Source organism: Hyperoodon ampullatus, assembly GCF_949752795.1.
Source record: "Hyperoodon ampullatus genome assembly, chromosome: 5".
In the NCBI taxonomy this organism is placed as follows: Eukaryota; Metazoa; Chordata; class Mammalia; order Artiodactyla; family Ziphiidae; genus Hyperoodon; species Hyperoodon ampullatus.
In genome coordinates this window covers 19,905,835-19,928,684 of record NC_136918.1, presented here as the reverse complement: position 1 = coordinate 19,928,684, position 22,850 = coordinate 19,905,835, and the positions used below count along the sequence as shown (strand labels likewise).

Sequence of the window (22,850 nt, the reverse complement as noted above, 5' to 3'; positions counted from 1 at the left end):
CCCCCAACCCTTCCCCTGTGGTAACCATAAGTTTGTTTTCTATGTCTTTAGGTCTGTTTCTGTTTTGTATACAAGTTCATTTGTATCTTTTTTAGATTCCACATGTAAGTGAAATCATATATTTCTCTTTCTCTTTCTGGCTTATACTTCACTTAGTATGATAATCTTGAGCTACAGCCATGTTGCTGTAAATGGCATTATTTCATTCATTTTTATGGTTGAGTAGTATTCCATTGTATATATGTACCACATCTTCTTTATCCATTCACCTGTCACTGGATGTTTAGGTTGCTTCCATGTCTTGGCTATTGTAAATAGTGCTGCAGTGAACATTGGGGTGCATATATCTTTTTGAATTATGGTTTTCTCCGGATATATGCCTAGGAGTGGGGTTGCTGGATCGTATTGTAGCTCTATTTTTAGTTTTATAAGGAACCTCCATACTATTCTCCATAGTGGCTGCACCAATTTATATTCCCACCAACAGTGTAGGAGGGTTGCCTTTTCTCCACACATTCTCCAGCATTTATTTGTAGACTTTTTAATGATGCCCATTCTGATCGGAGTGAGGTGACCTCATTGTAGTTTTGATTTGCATTTCTCTAATAATTAGTGATGTTGAGTATCTTTTCATGTACTTTTTGGCCATCTGTATGTCTTCTTTGGAGAAATGTCTATTTAGATCTTCTGCCCATTTTTTGATTGGGTTGTTTGTATTTTTGATACTGAGCTGTAAGAGCTGTTTGTATATTTCAGAGATTAATCCCTTGTCAGTTGCATCATTTGCAAATATCTTCTCCCATTCCATAGGTTGTCTTTTCATTTTGTTTATGGTTTCCTTTGCTATGCAAAAACTTTTAGCTTTAATTAGGTCCCATTTCTTTATTTTTGTTCTTCCATTATTCTAGGAAAGAGATCCAAAAAGATATTGCTACTATTTATGTCAGAGTGTTCTGCCTATGTTTTCCTCTAGTAGTTTCTATCATATCTGGTCTTACATTTAGGTCTTTAATCCATTGTGACTTTCTTTTTGTGTGTGGTGTTAGAGAATGTTCTTATTTCATTATTTTGCATGTAGCTGTCCAGTTTTCCCGGCACCACTTATTGAAGAGACTGTCTTTTCCCCATTATGTATTCTTGCTTCCTTTGTTGTAGATTAAGTGGTCATAGGTGCATGGGTTTATTTCTGTGCTTTCTAACCTGTTACATTGATCTGTGTACTGTTTTTGTGCCAGTACCATACTGCCTTGATTACTGTAGCTTTGTAGTATAGTCTGAAGTCAGGAAGCCTGATTTCTCCAGCTCTGTTTTTCTTTGGCTATGCATGGTCTTTTGTGTTTCCACACAAATTGTAAAATTTTTTGTTCTAGTTCTGTGAAAAATGCCATTGGTAATATGATAGAGATTGTGTTGAATCTATAGATTGCCTTGGGTCGTAGAGTCATTTTAACAACATTGATTCTTCCAATCCAAGAACACGGTATATCTTTCCATCTGTTGGTGTCATATTCAATTTCTTTTATCAGCATCTTATAGTTTTCAGAGTATAGGTATTTTGTCTCCTTAGACAGGTTTATTCCTAGGCATTTTATTCTTATTGATGCAATGGTAAATGGGATTCTTTCCTTAATTTCTCTTTCTGATCTTTTGCTGTTAGTGTATAGAAATGCAACAGATTTCTGTGTATTAATTTGTATCCTGTGACTTTACTGAATTCACTGATGAGCTTCTAGTAGTTTTCTGGTAGCATCTTTAGGATTTTCTATTTATAGTGTCATTTACAGTGTCATGTCATCTGCAAACAGTGACAGTTTTACTTCTTCTTTTCCAATTTGGATTCCTTTTATTTATTTTTCATCTGATTGCTGTGGCTAGGACTTCCAGAACTATGTTGAATAAAAGTGGTGAGAGTGGACATCCTTGTCTTTTTCCTGATTTTGGAAGAAATACTTTCAGCTTTTCACCATTGAGTATGATGTTAGCTGAGGGTTTGTATCAGGATGATCATGGCCTCATAGAGCGAGTTTGGAAGTGTTCTGTCCTCTGCAGTTTTTTGGAATAGTTTCAGAAGGATATGTGTTAACTCTTCACTAGATGTTTGGTAGAATTTGCCTGTGATGCCATCTGGTCCTGGACTTTTGTTTATTCGGAGTTTCTAAAACAGATTCAATTTCAGTGCTTGTAATTGGTCTGTGCATGTTTTCTACTTCTTCCTCGTTCAGTCTTGGGAGATTGCACCTTTCCAAGAATTTGTCCATTTCTTCTAGGTTATCCAATTTATTTGCATATAGTTGCTTGTAGTAGTCTCTTTATGGGCCTTTGTATTTCCATGGTGTCAGCTATAACTTCTTTTTAATTTCTAATTTTATTGATTTGGGCCCTTTCTTTTTTTCTTGATGAGTCTTGCTAAAGGTTTATCAATTCTGTTTATCTTTTCAAAGAACCAGCTTTTAGTTTCATTGACCTTTTCTACTGTTTTCTTAGTCTCCATTTCTGCTCTGATCTTTATGATTTCTTTCCTTCTACTAATTTTGGGTTTTGTTTGTTCTTTCTCTAGTTGCTTTAGGTGTGAGGTTAGGTAGGTTATTTGAGACTTTTCTTGTTTCCTGAGGTAAGCTTGTATCACTATAAACTTTCCTCTTACAACTGCTTTTGCTGCATCCCATAGGGTTGGATCGTCATGTTTTCATTTTCATTTGTCTTTAGGTATTTTTTGATTTTCTCTGATTTCTTCAGAGATCCATTGGTTGTTTAGTAGCATATTGTTTAGCCTCCACATGTTGGTGTTTTTTCTTGTAGTTGATTTCTAATCTCATAGTGTTGTGGTCAGAAAAGATGCTGATATGATTTCAATTTTTTAAAATTTACCAAAGCTTGCTTTGTGGCCCAGCATGTGATCTACCCTGGAGAATGTTCCATGTGCACTTGAAAAGAATGTGTATTCTGCTGCTTTCAGATGGAATGCTCTATAAATATCAATTAACTCGATGTGGTCTAGAGTGTCATATAAGGCCTGTGTTTCCTTATTGATTTTCTGTCTGAATGATCAGTCCATTGATGTGAGGTGTTAAAGTCCCCCACTATTACAGTGTTACTGTCAATTTCTCCCTTTACAGCTGTTAGCATTTGCCTTATATATTGAGATGATCCTATGCTGTGTGCTTATCTATTTACAATTGTTCTTTCTTCTTCTTGGATTGATCCCTTGATCATTATGTGGTGTCCTTTTTTGTAACAGTCTTTAAAGTCCATTTTGTCTGACGTGAGTATTGCTACTCCAGCTTTGTTTTGATTTGGAAATCCTTTTGCATGGAATTCCCTTTTCCATCCCCTCACTTTCATTCTGTACATGCCTCTAGATCTGAAGTGGGTCTCTTGTAGACAGCCTGTATATGGGTCTTGTTTTTGTATCCATTCAGCCAGCCTATGTCTTTTGGTTGGAGCGTTTAATCCATTTATGTTTAAGGTAACAATATGTATGTTCTTACTGCTATTTTGTTAATTGTTTTGGATTTGTTTTTGTAGGTCTTTTTCCTTCTTTTCTCTTTTGTTCTCTTGTGATTTGATGACTATCTTCAGTGTTGTGTTTGGATTCCTTTTTCTTTTTTGTGTGTATATCTATTATACATTTTTGGTTTGTGGTTACCATGAGGTTTTGATATAGCAGTCCATATATATATGATTGTTTTAAGTTGCTGATCTCTTAATTTCAAATGCATTCCAAATATCCTGCATTTGTACTCTCCTCCTCTCATGATTACTGATTTAGATATCATAATTTTGTGTGGATGATTTCCTACCTTTACTGTATGTTTGCCTTTACTGGTAAGCTTTTCCATTTTGTAATTTTCTTGTTTTTTGTTGTAGCCTTTTCTTTGCTGCCTAGAGCAGTTCCTTTAGCATTTGTTGTAAAGCTGGTTTGGTGGTGCTCAATTCTCTTAGCTTTTGCCTGTCTGTAAAGCTTTTGACTTCTCCATCAAATCTAAATGAGAACCTTGCTGGGTAGAGTATTCTTGGTTGTAGGTTTTTCCCTTCTCCCTTCTGGTTTGCAGAGTTTCTGCTGAAAAATCAGCTGATAACCTTATGGGGATTCTCTTATATCTTTCATTTTTGTCAATTTGATTACTGTGTGTCTCGGTGTCTTCTTCCTTGGGTTTATCCTATATGGGACTCTGTGCTTCCTGGACTTGAGTGGCTGTTTCCTTTCTCGTGTTAGGAAATTCTTCAGCTATTATCTCTTAAAATATCTTCTCAGGACCTTTCTCTCTTCTTCTGGGACCCCTATAATGCAAATGTTGGTGCATTTGATGTTGTCCCAGGTCTCTTGAACTGTCTTCATTTCTTTTCATTCTTTTTTCTTTATTCTGTTCTGTGGCAGTGATTTCTACCACTCTGTCTTCCAGCTCACTTATCAATTCTTCTGCCTCATTTATTCTGCTATTGAATCCTTCTAGGTGCGCTTTTCATTTCAGTTACTGTATTCTGCAACTCTGTTTGGTTGTTCTTATCTTTTCTAACCTTTGTTAAAAACTTCTTGTAACTTCTAGCTCTGTGCATCCATTCTTTTCCCACATTCTTGGATCATCTTTACAATCATCACTTGGAATTCTTTCTTAGGTAGATTGCCTATCTCCACGTCAGTTAAGTTGTTTTTCTGGGCTTTTATCTTGTTCCTTCATTCTGGAATATATTCCTCTGCCATCTCACTTTGTTTAAATTTCTGTTTGTATTTTTATGTATGAGGAAAGTTAGTTATGTTTCTCAACACTGGAGAAATGGCCCTCTATAGGGGATGTCCTGTGTGTTTCAGCAGTACACTCCCCTCTCATCACCCAAGGGCCAGGGACCAACTGGTCTAAGGGTAGGTTCTGATCTGCATTTGTGTACTCGGTTCTGCAGGCTGCTGGATCGTAGCTTTCTTGCTTCTGGTGTCTGCCCCTGGTGAAGGGGGCTGGGTCTTGGCCCTCTGGAGGCAGGGCCATGTCATGGGGTGTGTCTAGAGGTCCCTGTGGGTTCAGGAAGTCTTTAGGCGGCCTGTCTGCTGATGGGTGGGGCTGTGTTCCTGCCCCGTTGGTCGTTTGGCCTGAGGTGTCCCACTACTGGAACCGACAGGCTGTTGGGTAGAGCCAGGTCTTGGTACTAATGAGCCAATATGTCATCCAGCAGGATTGTTCATGTGGTTGAATGTAGCCCAGTATGTCTGCCACCAGTGTCTATGTCCCCATGGTGAGCCAAAGCCAATCCCCACTTCCAAGGAGCCCCTCCAAGACCCACAGGTAGTGACTTCATAGGAGCCTGGGCCAGACCTGCTTTTGCCCTGGGTCCTGGTGCACCGAGACCTTGTGTGAGCCCTCCAAGAGTAAAGTCTGTTTCCTCCATTCCTGTGGACCTCCTGCACTCAAGCCCCACTGGCTTTCAAAGCCAAATGCTCTTGGGGCTCCTCCTCCTATATGCCAGACCCCCAGGCTGGGGAGCCTGACATGGGGCTCAGAACTCTCACTTCTGTGGGAAAACTCCTGTGATATAATTGTTCTCCAGTTTGTGGGTCACCCACTTGGGGGGCGGTATGGGATTTGATTATATCACAAGTGCACCCCTCCTACTGTCTCATTAGGTTTCTTCTTCATGCCTTTGGATACAAAAAATCTTTTTTGGTAGGTTCCAGTTTTTTTTTTCTTTTAATCAATGGTTGTTCAGCAATTAGCTGTGATTTTGGTATGCTCGTGAGAGGAGGTGAGCTTAGAGTCCTACTCTGCCATCTTGTATCCCAACTGATTTTATTTTCTAAGTGAGGAAGGAAGAACCTCTGGAAATGAGAACTAGGTCACTGGGGGACTGGGAAGGAAGGAAAACATTTCATGTTCCTTTTGAATAACAACCATGTGACCAGATTCTATTAAAAAAACATTTAGAAGCAATAAAGTGTAGATAAAGGAGAGGCAGGTGCATATGAGGAAACCAAAGGGATAGGGAATATGAGCAGTGATGACAAAATGAGACCCTGAACACTGGACCACCAGCACCCCCATCAGAACACTCCCACTCACCATCGCTGACACACTGATAAATGAGGACCACGTCTGCCACCTGCAGGGAGAGTTCATCTGGTTGCTTGGCAGTAAATGATCTGATGATTTCCACTTGAGTCAGTGCTAAGGGCAAAAGGGGACATAATGAACTTCCGATAGCAGTGGGAAAACAAAACAGGTACAAATCAATAATCTGCATTCACTTAGTCTTTGTGTGCAATCAAAGCACAGGTAGAAACAAGGTAGACTCCTAAAAAGCAGAAAATCTTTCCCAGGAATTCTCTTACTTGGCTAAGAGCTTTAGGATTTTAGAAGCTCAGAATCGAGAGAGGCCTTTTACAATACATGAATCCCCTCAAAAATAGCCTTAATAAGAGGTCATTAGATACATCACACAATAGAGCAGAAAACAGTCATGTGCAACAGGGAAACTGAGTCAAGATAGATTAGGTATGTGCCAAGGCCATGAGGATAAAATGTACAATCTATCCAGTTCTCCTGGCTCTCATCCAGGGTGTTCCCCCAGCCCACCCAACAGCACATAAAAGCTGCCAGAGAAGTTTAGAAATAAAAGGATCTCCAAGCAAAAGTTACTTAGAAAACATTTTAGTTTCCCCCAAATTCTCAATCATAACAAATCAATTTTTACTTCAGTGACTTGCTACTGGCTGGCCTGAGTTTTTACTGTTTTTTTAATATGAAACTTGACTCCAGAGAACTTTCAGACCAGTCACTTTAGCTCTGACTCTAAGCTTAAAACTATGATTTTTGAGTGCTCCAGAATCTCCACTTTTGCTGCCCTAATTAATTCTTTGAATTTGACCTTCCAGCTGGAATCATCCAGAGCAGCAATAACAAGATGCTTAGCACATAACACTAATCTTTACTGTACCAGTACCTAGTTCCCTAGAAAAATAAAATATATTTTTTAATATTACTTTAATTTTTAAAAAAAAGTCAAAAGGAAGGGTCCAGTAATTTACCTTAAGGTTAAAAATTCATTTCAGCTTAGATTCACACAGTCAGTATGGAGAACGTTTAAACATGCTACTATTGCCCATAACAGGAATTTAAGAGCTTTATAGTATAAGCAGGGCTTTCAATGTAAATTTAACTTAATCCTCACTATCATAACCCCATGTTGTATATAATAATGCACCTAACTTGCAGATGATTTAAGAGGCTCAGAAAGGCTATGCAGTGATCTGCCATGTTTACACAGCAAAGAACTGCACTTTGAATTCAGTCCCCTTGACTTCCAAAGCAGGGAGCATCCAGAGCTGAAGTGGGGCGGCAGGAAGGAAATCTTGGAGAAAATTTACAAAGCAGGTACTGTGGAGGTTAACCACTAATCACCCAGCGACCAGCAGGGGGCAGAGCCCTCCACGTTCCAGAGCAGACGGCCCTCCAGGTACTTACAGGTTCGGTCCGGAGGCTGCTTCCCGCTGCTGTGTCCCAGGGCAGTTATCCAGCGGGCTCGCTCGCTCCTAAACACAGAGGGCAGATCCGGTTGAGAGATTCAGCGGTGCTTAGACACAGAATGAAGTATGTTCTAGAATGCAAAGGCATTCCCCGAAAACAGGGCAGACATTCTCTAGAGAGGTAAGTGGCTGGCCTTCAAAGCTAGGGTAAGAGTTAGTTATTTAAAAATGAAAAACAATAAAATAAAAATAAAAATGATCATCTGGGAAATCTCAAATAGGCCTCAAACGAGTCATTGTCAAAAGATTCTGAATGAATTTAGCTTGTTATTAAGTGGAATTTCTCATATAACAGTTTAACATTTAACAAATATCTGATTACACTAATACGTTATAATCACAAAAAGATATTTCATACGCTCACAATCTGATGTTTAACATTTCAAAAAAGTAAATTTCATTTAAAAATATCCTAGTAAATCAGTCTCTCACCACTCCCTCCCCTCTTCTCTTTCCCCCACACTCAACCCATTTCCAAATAAATGAGAAACCTGACATTTAAAGTTGTTCTGTTCCTCGTACAACAGATGTTGCCAAATATGAGCCTTAGTGAAATAGAAATTCTTTGTTCTCAAATGCTTAAAATAATTTAGTGATTTTTAAGGTAAAAAACAACCAAAAGCTTTTAAACAATATTAAGGTACAATTACATGAAACAGAATAATTATTTAACTAAAGGATCAAAAGTTTCAGATGAGCAAGCATTACTCCATAATATAGTAACCAGGTTTTTGATTTAGAAAGTCAAGTATTAGTACTGTGATTAAATAAACCACACACTTGAAAATCTTTTAAGAAGCATTTACATGGCAGATACAGCACTTGACATGCATTATTTCCTGTAAGCTTCCCAAAAGCCTGTTTGTTTAAGGGATGAGAAGACTGCACAGAAGTTCAGAGGTAAGGGACCCAAACGAAGGTCAGTTTCTACTATGCCACTCTACCTTCTTAAGAAGGGATGCCTTATAGAAATAAAAAGTAAAAATTTTAAAAAAGAAATGGGACCTAATCAAACTTACAAGCTTTTGCACAGCAAAGGAAACCAGGAAAAAAAAAAAAAGACAACCTATGGAATGGGAGAAAATATTTGCAAATGATGCAACTGACAAGGGCTTAATTTCCAAAATATACAAACAGCTCATGCAACTCAATATCAAAAAAGAAACAACCCAATGGGCAGAAGATCTAAATAGACATTTCTCCAAAGAAGACATACAGATGGCCAACAGGCACAAAGATGCTCAACATTGCTAATTATTAGAGAAATGCACATCAAAACTACAATGAGGTATCACCTCACACCGGTCAGAATGGCCATCATTAAAAAGTCTACAGATAACAAATGCTGGAGAGGGTGTGGAGAAAAGGGAACCCTCCTACACTGTTGGTGGGAATATAAATTGGTGCAGCCACTATGGAGAACAGTATGGAGCTTTCTCAGAAAACTAAAAATAGAATTAACATATGATCCAGCAGTCCCAGTCCTGAGCATATACCTGGACAAAACTCAAATTCAAAAAGATACATGCACCCCAATGTTCACTGCAGCACTATTTACAATAGCCAAGACATGAAAGCAACCTAAATGTCCATTGACAGATGAATAGATAAAGAAGATATGGTACATATATACAATGGAATATTACTCAGCCATAAAAAAGAATGAAATAATGCTATTTGCAGCAACATGGATGGACCTAGAGATTATCATACGAAGTGAAGTAAGAAACAGAAAGACAAATACCATATGATATCACTTATATGTGGAATCTAAACATGGCACAAATGAACCTATCTCTAAAACAAACAGACTCACAGATATAGAGATCAGACTTGTAGTTGCTGGGGGGAGGGGGGAAAGGGAGAGATGGATTTGGAATTTGGGGTTGGTAGATGCAAACTATTATATTTGGAATGGACAAACAACAGGTCCTACTGTATAGCACAGGGAACTATATCCAATCTCCTGGGATAAACCATAATGGAAAAGAATATTAATAAAAGAATGTAAACGTGTAAAACGGAGTCACTGTTATACAACAGAGATTGGCACTACATTGTAAATCAACTATACTTAAATTTTTTAAAAAGTAAAAAAAAAGTGGGCGGATGCCTTTATGCCTGGTACTTTAAATAGAAAAACTTGGAGAAAAAAATTTTTTTTTTCTCCCACAACGGCCTGCACCTAAAAGATGCTTCTCACCATCACTCTTATCTTCACTCCCCGACGTGTATCCATCCTTCCATCCAGACAGAGCAGACTTCTTACAGTCTGGAACTCGACATGCTGTTCCACACCTTTCCTATTTGTTTTTCTCACTCTCAAGTATGACCTTCCCCCTGTTTTTACCGAGCTGTGCCCATTCATCATCACTATTTGATTGCTTTATTCAAGAACACACACATAAAACACTGCACTAATCTTCAGTGTATACAGATCTGTGTTTACTGAGGTACAACCGCATACACATGCCCACAGATCAAGACACCGACGTGCCAGGAGGTTCCTTTTTTGTCCCTTTCCAATCAATAACCTCCTGCAAAGGTAACTGCTGTTCTGATTTCCATCACATAGACAAGTTTTGCCAATCTTGAACTTTATGAAAATGGAATCCTGTAATATTGTCCACTTTGGTATCTGGCTTCTTTTGTTCAACACATCTACTCAATATTGGAAACAAAAGCCTCACCTCCTCCAGGTGGCCGCCTCTGATGTGTGAACCCACACTTCCGTCCCCATCCCATTCTTGGGAATCCTGTTCCCACGCCCCCCTCTGCACAGCTGTCACACTGCCCGGCAGCTGTAGGCCTCCTGAAGCCAGGCACCTTATCTCCATAACTGCCTGCACATAACAGGAGCTCTGTAAACCCTGACCTCACGTAAATCACTACTACTCACTGACCCCCGATCTTTTATGGACTAGTCTGTTTCTCTGACTGGGCCATAAACTCCCCAAGGACAGTAACTGGATCTTGTTCTAAATAGCATAGGGGGTCACATATTTGCCAGGTACTGTGCTTTTCTGTATTTGGCAAGTACCATCTAGTCTAATCTTTACAACCGTTTTGCAAGTATTACCGTTATTATTCCGAATTTTTTTCAGAGGACGAAGCTGAAGTCTGAACTGTTAAGTGCCTGCTCACAGTAAAACTGCTAAGTGGTAGCGTCAGAATATAAGCCAGGCAGCCGGGGATCAAAGACGTGGTGCTCCCTAGCAGGTGCTCACAAACTAATGAGGGACGGCAGGAAGGGTGGGAACTGCAGTCTGCTGAAAGACAGACAGACTGAAAAGAAGAAAATGAGGCTGGGCCCTGGTCGAGCTGGTGAGTCAAGTAGTAATGTGCACAGTTTATGTAAAAATGGATGACACTGTCTTGCTTTTAAAAACTGTCTCTCTAATACAGGACAAAAGGCTTCAGGGTGGTTTTATAAGGAACAAGTAAACCACAACCTCCTTTCAGATAATCCCAAGCAAACACTTAAATCTTTGATACCTCTTTGTTGGGTAAGATTTTTAAAATTCAGGCTCAACTAGAATTTCCAAAGTACAAAGGCAATTGAAAGCTAAACAATATCTTAAGGATGGAAGAGCTGTTTGCCAAGAGAAACCTAAAACGATCCATTTGCGTCTCCACATGCCACACCCAGACGTGTCAGACTCATCTTTGGCTTACCATGACATCTTCACATGGCCCTCACTGCTGTCTGCAGTCCTTCAGGTCAGACCTCCCAGCCGTGGACCATCTCTGGCATTTGAGTGGCCGGTTGTGGCGGCAGCCTCACCCTGCAACCAGTTTCTAGAAGTCCAGGTGCAATCTTCCACTCCTGTAGCATGCTGCCTGAATGCTAATGGCATCCCTTCGACATGGAAGCCCCTCACAGGGGCTCCAGAGGACAGAGCAAGACAGTCCTTATTGCCTCGCTGGAAGGAGCCGCTTCTTGAAATGGCTTCAATTGAATCAGTCCCACCCCCTCTGAGATGCCATCAAAACCGCATGACATTACCCAGGGCTTCCGAGAGCCATGCCAAGGAGCTCCCTCCCATCACGAGGCAGAAAGCGCTGCATCTCTAAAGCAGGGAGGAGACTCACTCCACTTAAAATGGAACTCTAAGAACAAGAAAACCCCGGGCCTAGACATACCCATTATTAAATTTAGATATCAAGTCCAAGGCTCACACACAGCTATTTTCTCCAGGGACGAGGTAAGACAATCAACACGAATTCACAATCCATGCCACACCCAGCTTACTGAGATTTCCCTTTGCCCCAAGTGCCAGAATCAGCAATGCCGCTAATGGGGACCCAGGGCAGATCAACTTCTAAGGCGCTCCTGACCCCTCCTTCCTTCAAACAACATTCACCAAGTCCCTGCCTTTGCAGGAGCCCTGTGCCAGGCTGGGGCTGCCAAGTGAGTAAAATGGAGCCTCTTGCTCTTCACAGCCTTCCTTCAATGAGGGAGCAGACAGAGCAAAAGACAAACGCACACAGAATCCAACACATTGTGCGACGTGCTGGGATGGCGCCCTCTAAATAAAACCCATCTGAGAGCTGAGAAGAGACCCTTTCAACATAAATATCTGGAAGCGCAGTCCCTTCTCTATGCACGGCATGAAATGATCCACCTACAGCTCCCCACTCAGGAGTCAGCTGTCACAGTATCTTGTCCTGTCCCTCATATGATTAATTAAGCACCGTAGGTTTAAACTTAATTACACAAAGGTTGAAGATACAGCCAAGCTGAACTTCGCATTGAATACCAGGCATCTGCTAGAAAACACAGATCCACACTAAGTAGAAAGAAGGGTTTGAAACAGAGGTTAGGACTGTGAATGAGATGGAATGGAACAAACGCCCACAGAGGGCTTCACCACTGGAGGGGGAGTCTCCCTGGATTTTCAATAGAAGTGAAGAGACCCCAGCTGCTGTTTAACCTTCCTTTTATCCCTTTGAAAATGGCATTTGACCAGATGTATACCTTTTGTGCTCCATTTCACAGCCTACAAATTTACCTATGGTTCCTTGTGAAACTCCTGTACCCATGGCCTTTGGGAAAAAAGACTTCCTAAGGAGTAGGATCATGGAGATGGCCGTTTTTGTTCATTCTCTCACACATTCAATTCAACGAGATGAGTTCAATAAGCTGATCCATTAAAGAAAACCCACAGGGCAAAAATCGTCCTCATGAATGCTGTGCAACAAAGCCTTATAAAGCTGGACACCAGTTCAACTTACTAATTTAAAAAATCTAACCAAAGCAAAGTAGTTCCCCTAGCCCACTAAGAGTTCTAGAAATTTAGATTCCATGACATGTTATATAGTTAAATCAACTGTCTCCTGTTTATCATATCAAACAGCTCATGAAATCTAGTCTGGCCCAGAATCCTGAAGTTAACCTTAAGTGGGTCAACTACCTGTTTCCTTGGAAAAAAGACCCACACCATCACCTGCTCTCCTGTTTTACTGGAGGTCAGTGATGAGAAATCACCAAAGATTTAAGTATCTTGACGGGCACTGTACCAATGTAAAAGATTATTGGACATAGATTCAACGAAGAAAAAAATACTACAATCTGTAATAAATACATTTTTTCCCATACAAATTGTGATCTCTATATGTGGATTTTTTTTAAAGGATGAAGAGTATGTCAGACGACTATTTACAATTTTATCCCATCCTATTTACTTCCTGTTAATTAAATCATTAACAGAAGCAGGAAGAGAGCAAAAGACTGCCTGCAAACAATGCCCCTTTATCAGGAGGGCCCAGGAATGGGTTGTCAGAATGGCTGACAGGACTATTAGGCGTCTGGTTCAATTTGTGAGACAGAAACTTTGAGAAGGGCCTTTGCTTACAGCTGAAGGTGATTATATCTCATAGCTAAATAGAACGGATGAATAAAGTTTTCGTTCATTACTGAACGTGTCCTTGTGTCTCATCTCTGCACAGGCTGGACCCAAATGCCATCCAAATTCCATTATGGACGCAGGAAGCCAAGGACGCCACTTGCCACAGCGTTGCTCTGTGCCAGCTGCAGCTGTCTGGGCTTCATTTTAATGAAGGCAGACAAAGGGGGCTCTCGGCCTTGAACATTCCTCTTGCAAGGCCCAGAGGGAAAAGTGACATTAGTAAAACATTCCTCCCTTGTCCTTTTATCAAGGGTAAGCTTCTGTATTTTCCACCAACCACTGTCTCATTAATAATGCAATGACTTAAGATCTTTAACAAGCAAACAGATATAACACGGTATGGCTTAGAGGTACATGCTAAAAACAAAGTTTAACCACATCCTTGACAGAAAATGTTGAAAAACAAGTGGAATTTTGATAAAACTTGCTCTAGCAGCACAAAACAAACAAACAAACAAAAACCCCAGTGAATAGAGACTGGTAGAGAGGAGCAGTATTTCTCTACATGCTGCTACTAGTCTACCTTGCCTTGGATATAGAAAAGCAAATTTTATTAATTGTAGGGCAATTCCAAAAAATATTTATTGGGAACCTGCTACATACAAAGTGAGAAAGGGACAAAACTGAAGCTGAGTGTGGGGATTAGTAATAAAACCGTGAAGAATTGATTGGAGAGAAGAATGGTTAGGAGGCTTTGAGGGTGGTTCAAAAGATAAAGGATGTATGGGTTGCCCTGGGAAGGAGGTAGTGGGATGGAACCATGTGGGAAGATGCAACAGTGTTTCATACAGGAAGAACTAGTCCAGGATGGATCTGTTCAGATCTAGAAGCATCAGAAATGACACCAAGTCTCCAGACTGGGTAACTTGAAATGGTGTCAAGGGTACCATTCACAGAAATGTGTGTGTCAGGGAAAGGAGAGCGTACTGGTGATGACTGGTTCCAGACAGGCTGCATTTCTGAAGGGGAAGTGAAGAGGAAAGGTTACGTGTGGGAGAAAAACTAAGAGCACACAGATAACAGCTTGAGAACATCGCAAAAAGGGGGTTAACGTCAGAGCTGGGCAGCTAACAAAATTAAATAATATTAGAGGTAAAGAAAGCGGAAGACTGACCTGCTGGGTGTGGTACCTAGGAAGCCACTGCTCATCTTCTGATGGAGCGCCCTCAACTGGGTGGCAGAGGAAGACGCCATACTGAAGACGGTCAAGGAGTAACTCAATATAGGGCGTCAGCTGCTCAAGCCAAAAACCCAAAGCATCATCGATTCCCCTCTTTCACTCACAGCCACCCCAACTCATCCTGTTCTTCAGTTGGTCCTGTTGTCTCCACCTCCACAATGTTAGGTTTCCATCTCCTCGCACAGACCACAGTCCATCTCAACATCAAGACTCCCTTGGACTGGGACTTCCCTGGTGGTGCAGTGGCTGAGAATCTGCCTGCCAATGCAGGGGACACGGGTTCAAGCCCTGGTCTGGGAGGATCCCACATGCCGCAGAGCAACTCGGCCCATGAGCCACAACTACCAAGCCTGCGCGTCTGGAGCCCGTGCTCCGCAACAAGAGAGGCCGCAACAGTGAGAGGCCCGCGCACCACGATGAGGAGTGGCCCCCGCTTACCACAACTAGAGAAAGCCCTCGCACAGAAACGAAGACCCAACACAGCCAAACAAAAACAAACAAACAAACAAATAAATAAATAAATGTATAAAATAAAATGCTCTGGGCTCCACCAGACTCTCAACCACCCACTCTCTCCCTGGCTTATTCTGATCTAGCCAATTTCACTACGTTCAAGCCAAGTTTGATGGCCTCAAACTTGTTTCCCTGAGTTTGGCACTTGCTGTGCCCTCTGCCTGGACCGTTCTGGCCCTGCATTTTCCCATGGATGGATTCCTTCCAGGCACTCAGGGCTCAGTCCCAAATGTCACCTGCAGAAGTCTTCCTCTGCCATCTAATTTAGAGGACAGATCCCCATCCCAGCACTTCACACTCCGGAATACATTCCTGGCTTTACTGTTTCCACTGCACTTATTTATTTTTAAAAGTGGATGAAGAAATGCTTTCCCACCATCCCAGTTCACTGTAGGCCATCTGCCCAGGCAGCCTGGCAAAAGTTCAGTGCCACCAAAGTCACCTCCTTGAGGGCAGGAGGCACACAGGCATAGGTTCTTCAGTGGAACAGAAGCCCCCAGAGGGCAGGGATCTGGTCTCTGCACTGTTCACTGCTACATCCCAGCACTTAGAATAGCACCTGAAAGGATGCAGGTGCACAATAAAAATTCACTGAGTAAATAGGGAGAAATGAAAGCTGCTCTCTTGAGAGGTGCAGCTGTAAAGGGAAGGAGAGACTTAGGGGTGGGTCGGGGGCCAGGAGCTGTACAGCAGAGGGTGGGCAAGACAGAAAACAGCAGGAGAAAAATGAATAAGAGGGGCACACACAGCAAGCACTTGGAATTCTCGGGGACAAGATCACTGAGGGGCCTCCTTGTAGAGGAAAGACTTGGCACTTGGCATGAGCCCTGAGAAGTAAAATATTTGGTAATTCAAGGAGTTCTGAGAAGGGCATTCCAGGAAGTAGAAAAAACATAGGCAAAGGAACAAAAAAGGAAGTTTTAAATGGAAGATAATTTGAGGGATGCAACATCTAGTCAGCATTTTATTATAAAATATTTCAAAGCACATGATGCCTTAAATTTACCACAAACTTTTTCATTTTAAGTCTATGAACTTAAAAAGTCACATTTTAGTAGTTTTTCACATTTAATAGCAACTAGCTTCCTGGAGTTTCCCTTCCAGAGCCAAGTTGAGCAGCAAGATGGGGGTGGAATAGTCTCCAAGATGGCAGCTTCTCAGTAAGAAGCTTAAAATTTGTTATTAGAAAGAATTTCAGATTCAGGAAGGTCAAGGTCCAGTCCCATTTTGGCAGTAACTCACCTCCTGTGTGACTTTAGGCAAATCGCTTCACCTTTTTGAGTCTCATCTTACATCTGGGAGAAAACTGAGGGAGTTGGACTACAGACCTATAATTAGGGTCACAACGTATTTTATCGTCTAAAGACACTTTGGAAAGTCAAAGAGGGTGCTATTCTTAATTTTGCCAGAACAACAGACATAACACTGATCCCAAAGAAACCAAGATATACAGTCATCTTACTTATATGCTTCAGCTCTGAAGCACCATCCTTTCTCTAGGAACACCCAAGGCTCCCTTCATGCTCTCTAGCTGGCCCTGTGCCTGGCACATCCCAGATGCTCACTAAGCGTTTGCCCCATTTCCTTTTGGTGAGCGTTTCTGCATTCTTTATGTCATCAAAGCTATTGATCTGTTCTTCCACAACTTCACTGCCTTATAATAGTTGAACCGTCCTTGGGCCAAACAGCTGCACCCTTCCTTCAGCTGATTTCACATTCCCTATAGCCCCAGGTGCCTCTACTACCAACAGTTTCTCAAAGAAGGTAAATATTTAGGTACAAACCCTATTCTTTTTCAAACCAAAGAATAACTAGCCAAAGAATGTAATCGACTGGTCTGAAATTCTGCAATTACTCAAGGCCTGGGTGGTGGTGAAAACCTTCTCAACTCGATTGCTAATGGACCATTTTAACCATGTATAACATCAAAGAGAGAAAAGTTAAAAAACATACTCACCTATACATTTGGCAAATCTTAGAAGCAAAGAAAACATTCTACATAGGCCAAAACTCTGATTGCTCAAAATCAGGTAACCCAGAGCTGGCCTGCACATTTCCAAATACAGCATGTAACAACTCGCTAGACTTTTAAAAGTCGATTGGGTGTTTTTTGGTTTTGTTGTGTTTTCTTTTAAGGAAAGTGCATCCTGGCTGTCATATATTCTCTTTCAGCACCAATGATACTTTATGCCTTGTAGGTTTAAAAGTATTTCTCCAGTTATTTACTTTAACTGTAATTGAGTTGGGGGGGGAGGGAGTGAGGGAGTCACTCCTTCCGTACCCAAGGAGACAGCCGCCCCTCGCCCCTTCTGGAATGTTCTCTTGCTATTAATTAAAGAACTACAAATATGAGTCATACCCACGGGTTTACGGGTGACATAACTAGATATTCTGAGAACATTTCTCATTGAGGAAATGAACATCCATTCAGGCCATGGCAAGATCAAAAGGCAAGAGGGTGGAACAAAGGCTACAGAGCATCCCAGGAAAGGATCTAGCCTTGGTGTAAAAACTGGACATGCTGGTTTACGGCCTACTCTCTTGGGATAATCTCAGAAACCAGCAGTAGAGATTACATAAATTACGAACGAGACAGTCAGGAAAAGCTCTGCTGATAAAGAGCAAACAATCCTTATAAACACAGAGAAAAGGAAAATGTAAAGCGAAACCAACAACACTTTCTCCCTTACTAAAAAAGACAAAATAGAATCTCCATTTCTGAGAATTCTTTATAACAAGCAGTAATCTCCAAAGTGTTTAAGACTTTTTCATCCTCAAAGTCCTTTAAGATCCAAAGGTCAGACATATTAAATTCTCTCTTTTAAGAGAGGCTTCCCCAAACAGAAGAGGTCTAGGTCTGTCTTCACAGGCCAAGGGATTTAATCATTTTTAGAGTCAAAGAAATGCCTTCCTCAGCCCTGGTCTTGGGTGTGTCCCCTGCTGGTCACCTGCACAGACCAGCAAGCACTGCGCCCACCGGAGGTGCCCTCCCCAGAGGGGAAAACACAGAGGAGCATCCTTGGAATGCAGCAGGGCTTTCCAGCAGTTTTCTGGAAGAATTCTGGGACCTTAGGAAGAGGTATTTCTTTGTTTTATAAACAAACACAGAGGATGACGCTCCTTTTCTTTTTTTTTTTTTTTTTTTTTTTTTTGCATTACGTGGGCTTCTCACTGCTGTGGCCTCTCCCGTTGCGGAGCACAGGCTCTGGACGCGCAGGCCCAGTAGCCATGGCTCACGGGCCTAGCCGCTCCGCGGCATGTGGGATCCTCCCAGACCGGGGCACGAACCCGCGTCCCCTGCATCGGCAGGCGGACTCTCAACCACTGCGCCACCAGGGAAGCCCGACGCTCCTTTTCTTATTCATTCCCTCTGTTAGCTCTTGAGCGCCTTTGGAATACTCTCTTTCAGCTGTTTTTAAATCTCAAATAGCTTTCTATCACCCTGCCCCTCTTGGTTTTCTTCACCCTTGGAAAAGTTACTTCTAGTGCCAAAAACATGAAATGAGCATTTATCGTTTTTATGTGGATGACTTTTTTTTTTTTTCTTTTCTTATATCTCTCTAACAATCCAGGGATCCTGTTAAAATACTCTTAAAAAGTGGAGATTATCTCTTTGGGTTGGCTTTCGCTAAGATTCTGTTACAGTCTTAGGGTTGTTATTCAAGACCTGCCAATCCATTTTAATCACACCACATAGGAGCCAAGTGGGAGACGGTGTAGGAATCCCAGGGGACCAAGAATTAGGGAACTTCTCCTTTCCCTCCACTGTTCCACCCTCTGACCCAACATAATACCTGCCTATGATGATTGTTCTAAGAGGAGGTTTCCAGTTTCCAAACAAATTGGTCAACAATCTCTAAATGGACAAAATCGCGATGTAACCTAACAGGACCCTACAGGGCCTTCCCAAGACAGACAGCACCCCGACCCTGCCAAAACCCTCTGTTTTTGCTCCCCTCTGAAGAACCTAGGTAACAGTACCTGATGCACATTTCCTGAGTTGTTTACAGATGCTAAAACCACCACCAAATGGAAGAACTTAACTACTTGATGATCATGAGCCCCCAGACCGACTGGCACCTAAGGATTCATAATGTCAACCACCCTGTTACCTCAACACCAACCAATCAGAGAACTGTGCAAGAGCTGATCACATACCCTGCGACCCCCTCCCTCACGTGGCCTTTCCTTCGGGGATTTCAGGGTTTTTAGAGTGCGAGTCACCCATCCTCCTGTATTGGTGCCTTTACAATAAACACTGCACTTTCCTTCACCACAACCCGGTGTGCCAGTAGATTGGCTTTACTGTGCACGGGCAAGCAGACCCAAGTCTGGTTCAGTAGCAGCACGGGTGGACTTGACAATGAAGCCCCCTTCCCTTCATCCTGTGTGAGGATGGACTGCCTACTAACTGCTGGTGAAACTGCAGGCACAAACAGAATGGCTTCTGCCTCTGCATAAACTCTGGATGGGAAAGGGATCATCAACACGTTGATCGAAACTGCCCACCTTGGCTAGGCACGATGATAACCACTTGCATTGAGTTGTCTCACAACAGGAGGTCCTGATAAGGACACTGGTGCTGCTGTGGAAAACTAACCAGGAGAATTCGGGAGGGGCCGAAAGGAGGGAGGAGATGCCAGCCCATAATGTGCGCCAACCTCCCAGAAACAGTCATGCTAGAATCCATCTTGGCTGAGACATGCGCGAACCACCAGGGAGGACCCTGGGTCAGATCAAATATGGGCACAAGCAAGATGATTGGTCAGAGACAACCCAGAAACTAACCCCATTACCATAAAACCTGAGACCGAGAGCCACATGGCAGAGCAGTCCTCCTTCCCTTACCCCGCTCCTCCTTCCCTCACCCCGCTGCTCTCCGCCCAGGCACCCCTTCCCAATAAAGTGTTCTGCTTTTTCAGTACGTATGTCTCCTCAGACAATTCATTTCCAAGTGTTAACAAGAGTCCATTTCCTCGGGCCCTGAAAAGGGTTCCCCTCCCTGCAACAAACATATTTCCCCAAACTGAGTATCTCTTTTGACAGAAATCACTGGTCTTTCTGCTGCCTGGTCGAAGGTAGGTGATACAAAATGACTTCAATTTCAGTAGCTAAGAAAACTCAGGCCTAGGATCAAACTACCAGTTAGGTCATATTCCTAGGGCTCCTGGGTCATAATTTTATCAATGATTAAAATAAAATGATTTTTAAAACACTCTGTAAATATAAAAGCACACCACCTAAAGCACAACACATCCATCAGGAGTCATGGGGATGAAAAGAACAATATCCATCTCTCAGGACACTGAGAAGATCACAGTGAGAAGACAAGCATCTGTATAAAGCACCCAGACCTATGCTTGGTGCATAACAGGTAATCAATAAAAAAAAATAAATAGTAGGTAGAGTTTACTGTTTTGAGGGAGTCTGTGGACCAAGGGTAATTAGGTAGGGAAGACCGACAGCAGATATTCTGAAACCCTCTCCTCGCACATACTTACTGAGTCTCAGCGCCCAGCAGCATCTCCACTTTCTCGTTCACGTGGTTACTAAGGACGGTCAGCGTAAAGAGGTGACTGGCAGAGTTCTGTCTTGAATAAAGCACTGTGGAACTGTTCTTCCCTGGAGAAGAATTAAGCTCTTCACTGTCACAGGACTCCACCAGTAGCTGATCTCTTAAGGAATAATCATTGACATTGTAACTTTCTTCACTGTAAGGAAGAGGGAAAAAGAACACATCAGTAATTCAGTGGATGAGACTCTGACATTATCGGTTTTCAAATCACATTTTGGGGGAAGGTGGCAGGGGAGGGAAGGAGGACAGGGAGAGAATGATTTATTTTATATTATTTTATTTTATTATTATTACTTTTTGCGGTACGCAGCCCTCTCACTGTTGTGGCCTCTCCTGTTGCAGAGCACAGGCTCCAGACACGCAGGCTCAGCTGCCATGGCTCACGGGCCCAGCCGCTCCGTGGCATGTGGGATCTTCCCGGACCGGGGCACGAACCCGTGTCCCCTGCATCGGCAGGCGGACTCTCAACCACTGCGCCACCAGGGAAGCCAGTGAATGATTTATTTTAAAATAGGAATTGGACTCTGAATTAATCTACTGATGACGAGTCAATATAACCCTCCAAAATTAAACCTGTTAATTACTATTTTTCTGTAGTATACTAAATTGTATCTTACATATAAAAGCAATATTAAAAACAATTATTAGCACCTACTGTATAGCACAGGGGACTCTACTCAATTTTCTGTAATGGCCTATATGAGAAAAGAATCTAAAAAAAGAGTGGATATATGTACATGTATAACTGATGCCCTTTGCTGTACTAACACAACATTGTAAATCAAATATACTCCAATAAAAATTTTAAAAAAACAATTATTAAACCCTCTACGTGTTATTTTACATTTTCCTGGCATTTCCTTGCAACAAGTGAGACACGCATGCATCATGGTAAGGCTTCAACAGCTATACTTCCCCAGCCTTACCCCCATCCGCAGGATAGAAGTCATCCCAAACCTACTCACACTCCGGGTAGCGAAGCTGCCCTCGCAGCCTCCAAACCACCAGGCACAGGAGGGAAGAACAGCCCCAGAGGTCTGCTTGCTTCTGGCAAGACGCCCAGCCCATCCTTCTCTCTAACATGCATGGCCTCACCACCTGTTCAGAAATCACCAGGACTGATCCTGCCACGCCCTCTATCCCTGCTTATGCCCAAGACCGCCTGGTATACTTCATTCCCCTGAATGTACTCTCACCTGCACAGTGCTGTGAACATGCCTCATCGGTCCTCACCTTCCTAAGCCCCTCGGCTGAAGCATTCCACTGCATCCTCTGGAAATGCACCTCATTTAGGGAATCCAGCAAAATCTTCTAAATCCTCAGCCTCTTCTCTGAACTCTCCCTTTACCTTCTTGCCTTAACAGAAACTTGGCTCTTCTAGAGAGCACAGCCTCCTCGGAAGGCTCTCTGCCTGCTTGAGTCTCATTACTCCTAGACAATGATCGCTTCCTCCTCCCAGAAGGTCCCCAGCTTTGATGCTCATGCCATCAGTCTCTATCTCATCATCACAGTCATCTCCAGGCCCCTGGACCATGCCTCATCCTCACTCATGCGTTTAGTTGCTGGCTTACTGTCACTCTCCAACACTACTTTCTTGAAGTTCCATGTGGCAATCCTTCCATTACCCCGGCCTCTCAGTTCCTTGACTTCCCCTTCAACAATCAACCTTGTCACTACCACCACCTGCAACCTCTCTGCAATCCCAACGTCAAACACCTCTGTCTAACCAGCCCCGCCAATCTCTTTGACTCACCTCTTGTAATCCTCAACCTCAACAATTTTAACCCACCATATTCCTACAACCCACTCACTCAACCACCTTTCCCTCCACCCTTAAACCCTTCATGTCCTCTCATTCATGCTTATTCACTTATCCAACTTGAATTTCTTGATACCTACTTACAATCACTCCTTGCAGACACACTCATTTCCTTGGCAAATCCCAACTCTGGTTAGATACACCTCCCCTCTATTCTCTATCTGTACTCTCAGCTGAACATGGCAGAGCTCAATAATAACTGCTGAGTAAATGGATGACCATGCAATACATTTTAATGTATTCTAGGAACCATATTGGATAATTACCTTACCTAATAATAAATGCAAATGTATGAACTCAGGAGAGCTAAGAGATAAAAAAAATCCTTGTGCCCAACTATACTA

At 42.3% G+C, this 22,850-nt stretch overlaps 1 protein-coding gene across 1 annotated transcript in view; it reads right to left on the bottom strand.

Annotated features, from left to right (window-relative positions):
* The window catches only part of ARHGEF26 (Rho guanine nucleotide exchange factor 26), a gene marked incomplete at both ends in the record, with an annotated part of 142,146 nt that overhangs the window by 701 nt on the left and 118,595 nt on the right, over nucleotides 1-22,850 (bottom strand). The window contains 3 exons of the mRNA XM_079704918.1: nucleotides 6,048-6,152; nucleotides 7,449-7,516; nucleotides 20,614-20,823. Coding sequence (XP_079561044.1) covers nucleotides 6,048-6,152; nucleotides 7,449-7,516; nucleotides 20,614-20,823 — 383 coding nt within the window. The remainder of the gene's footprint in view (nucleotides 1-6,047; nucleotides 6,153-7,448; nucleotides 7,517-20,613; nucleotides 20,824-22,850) is intronic.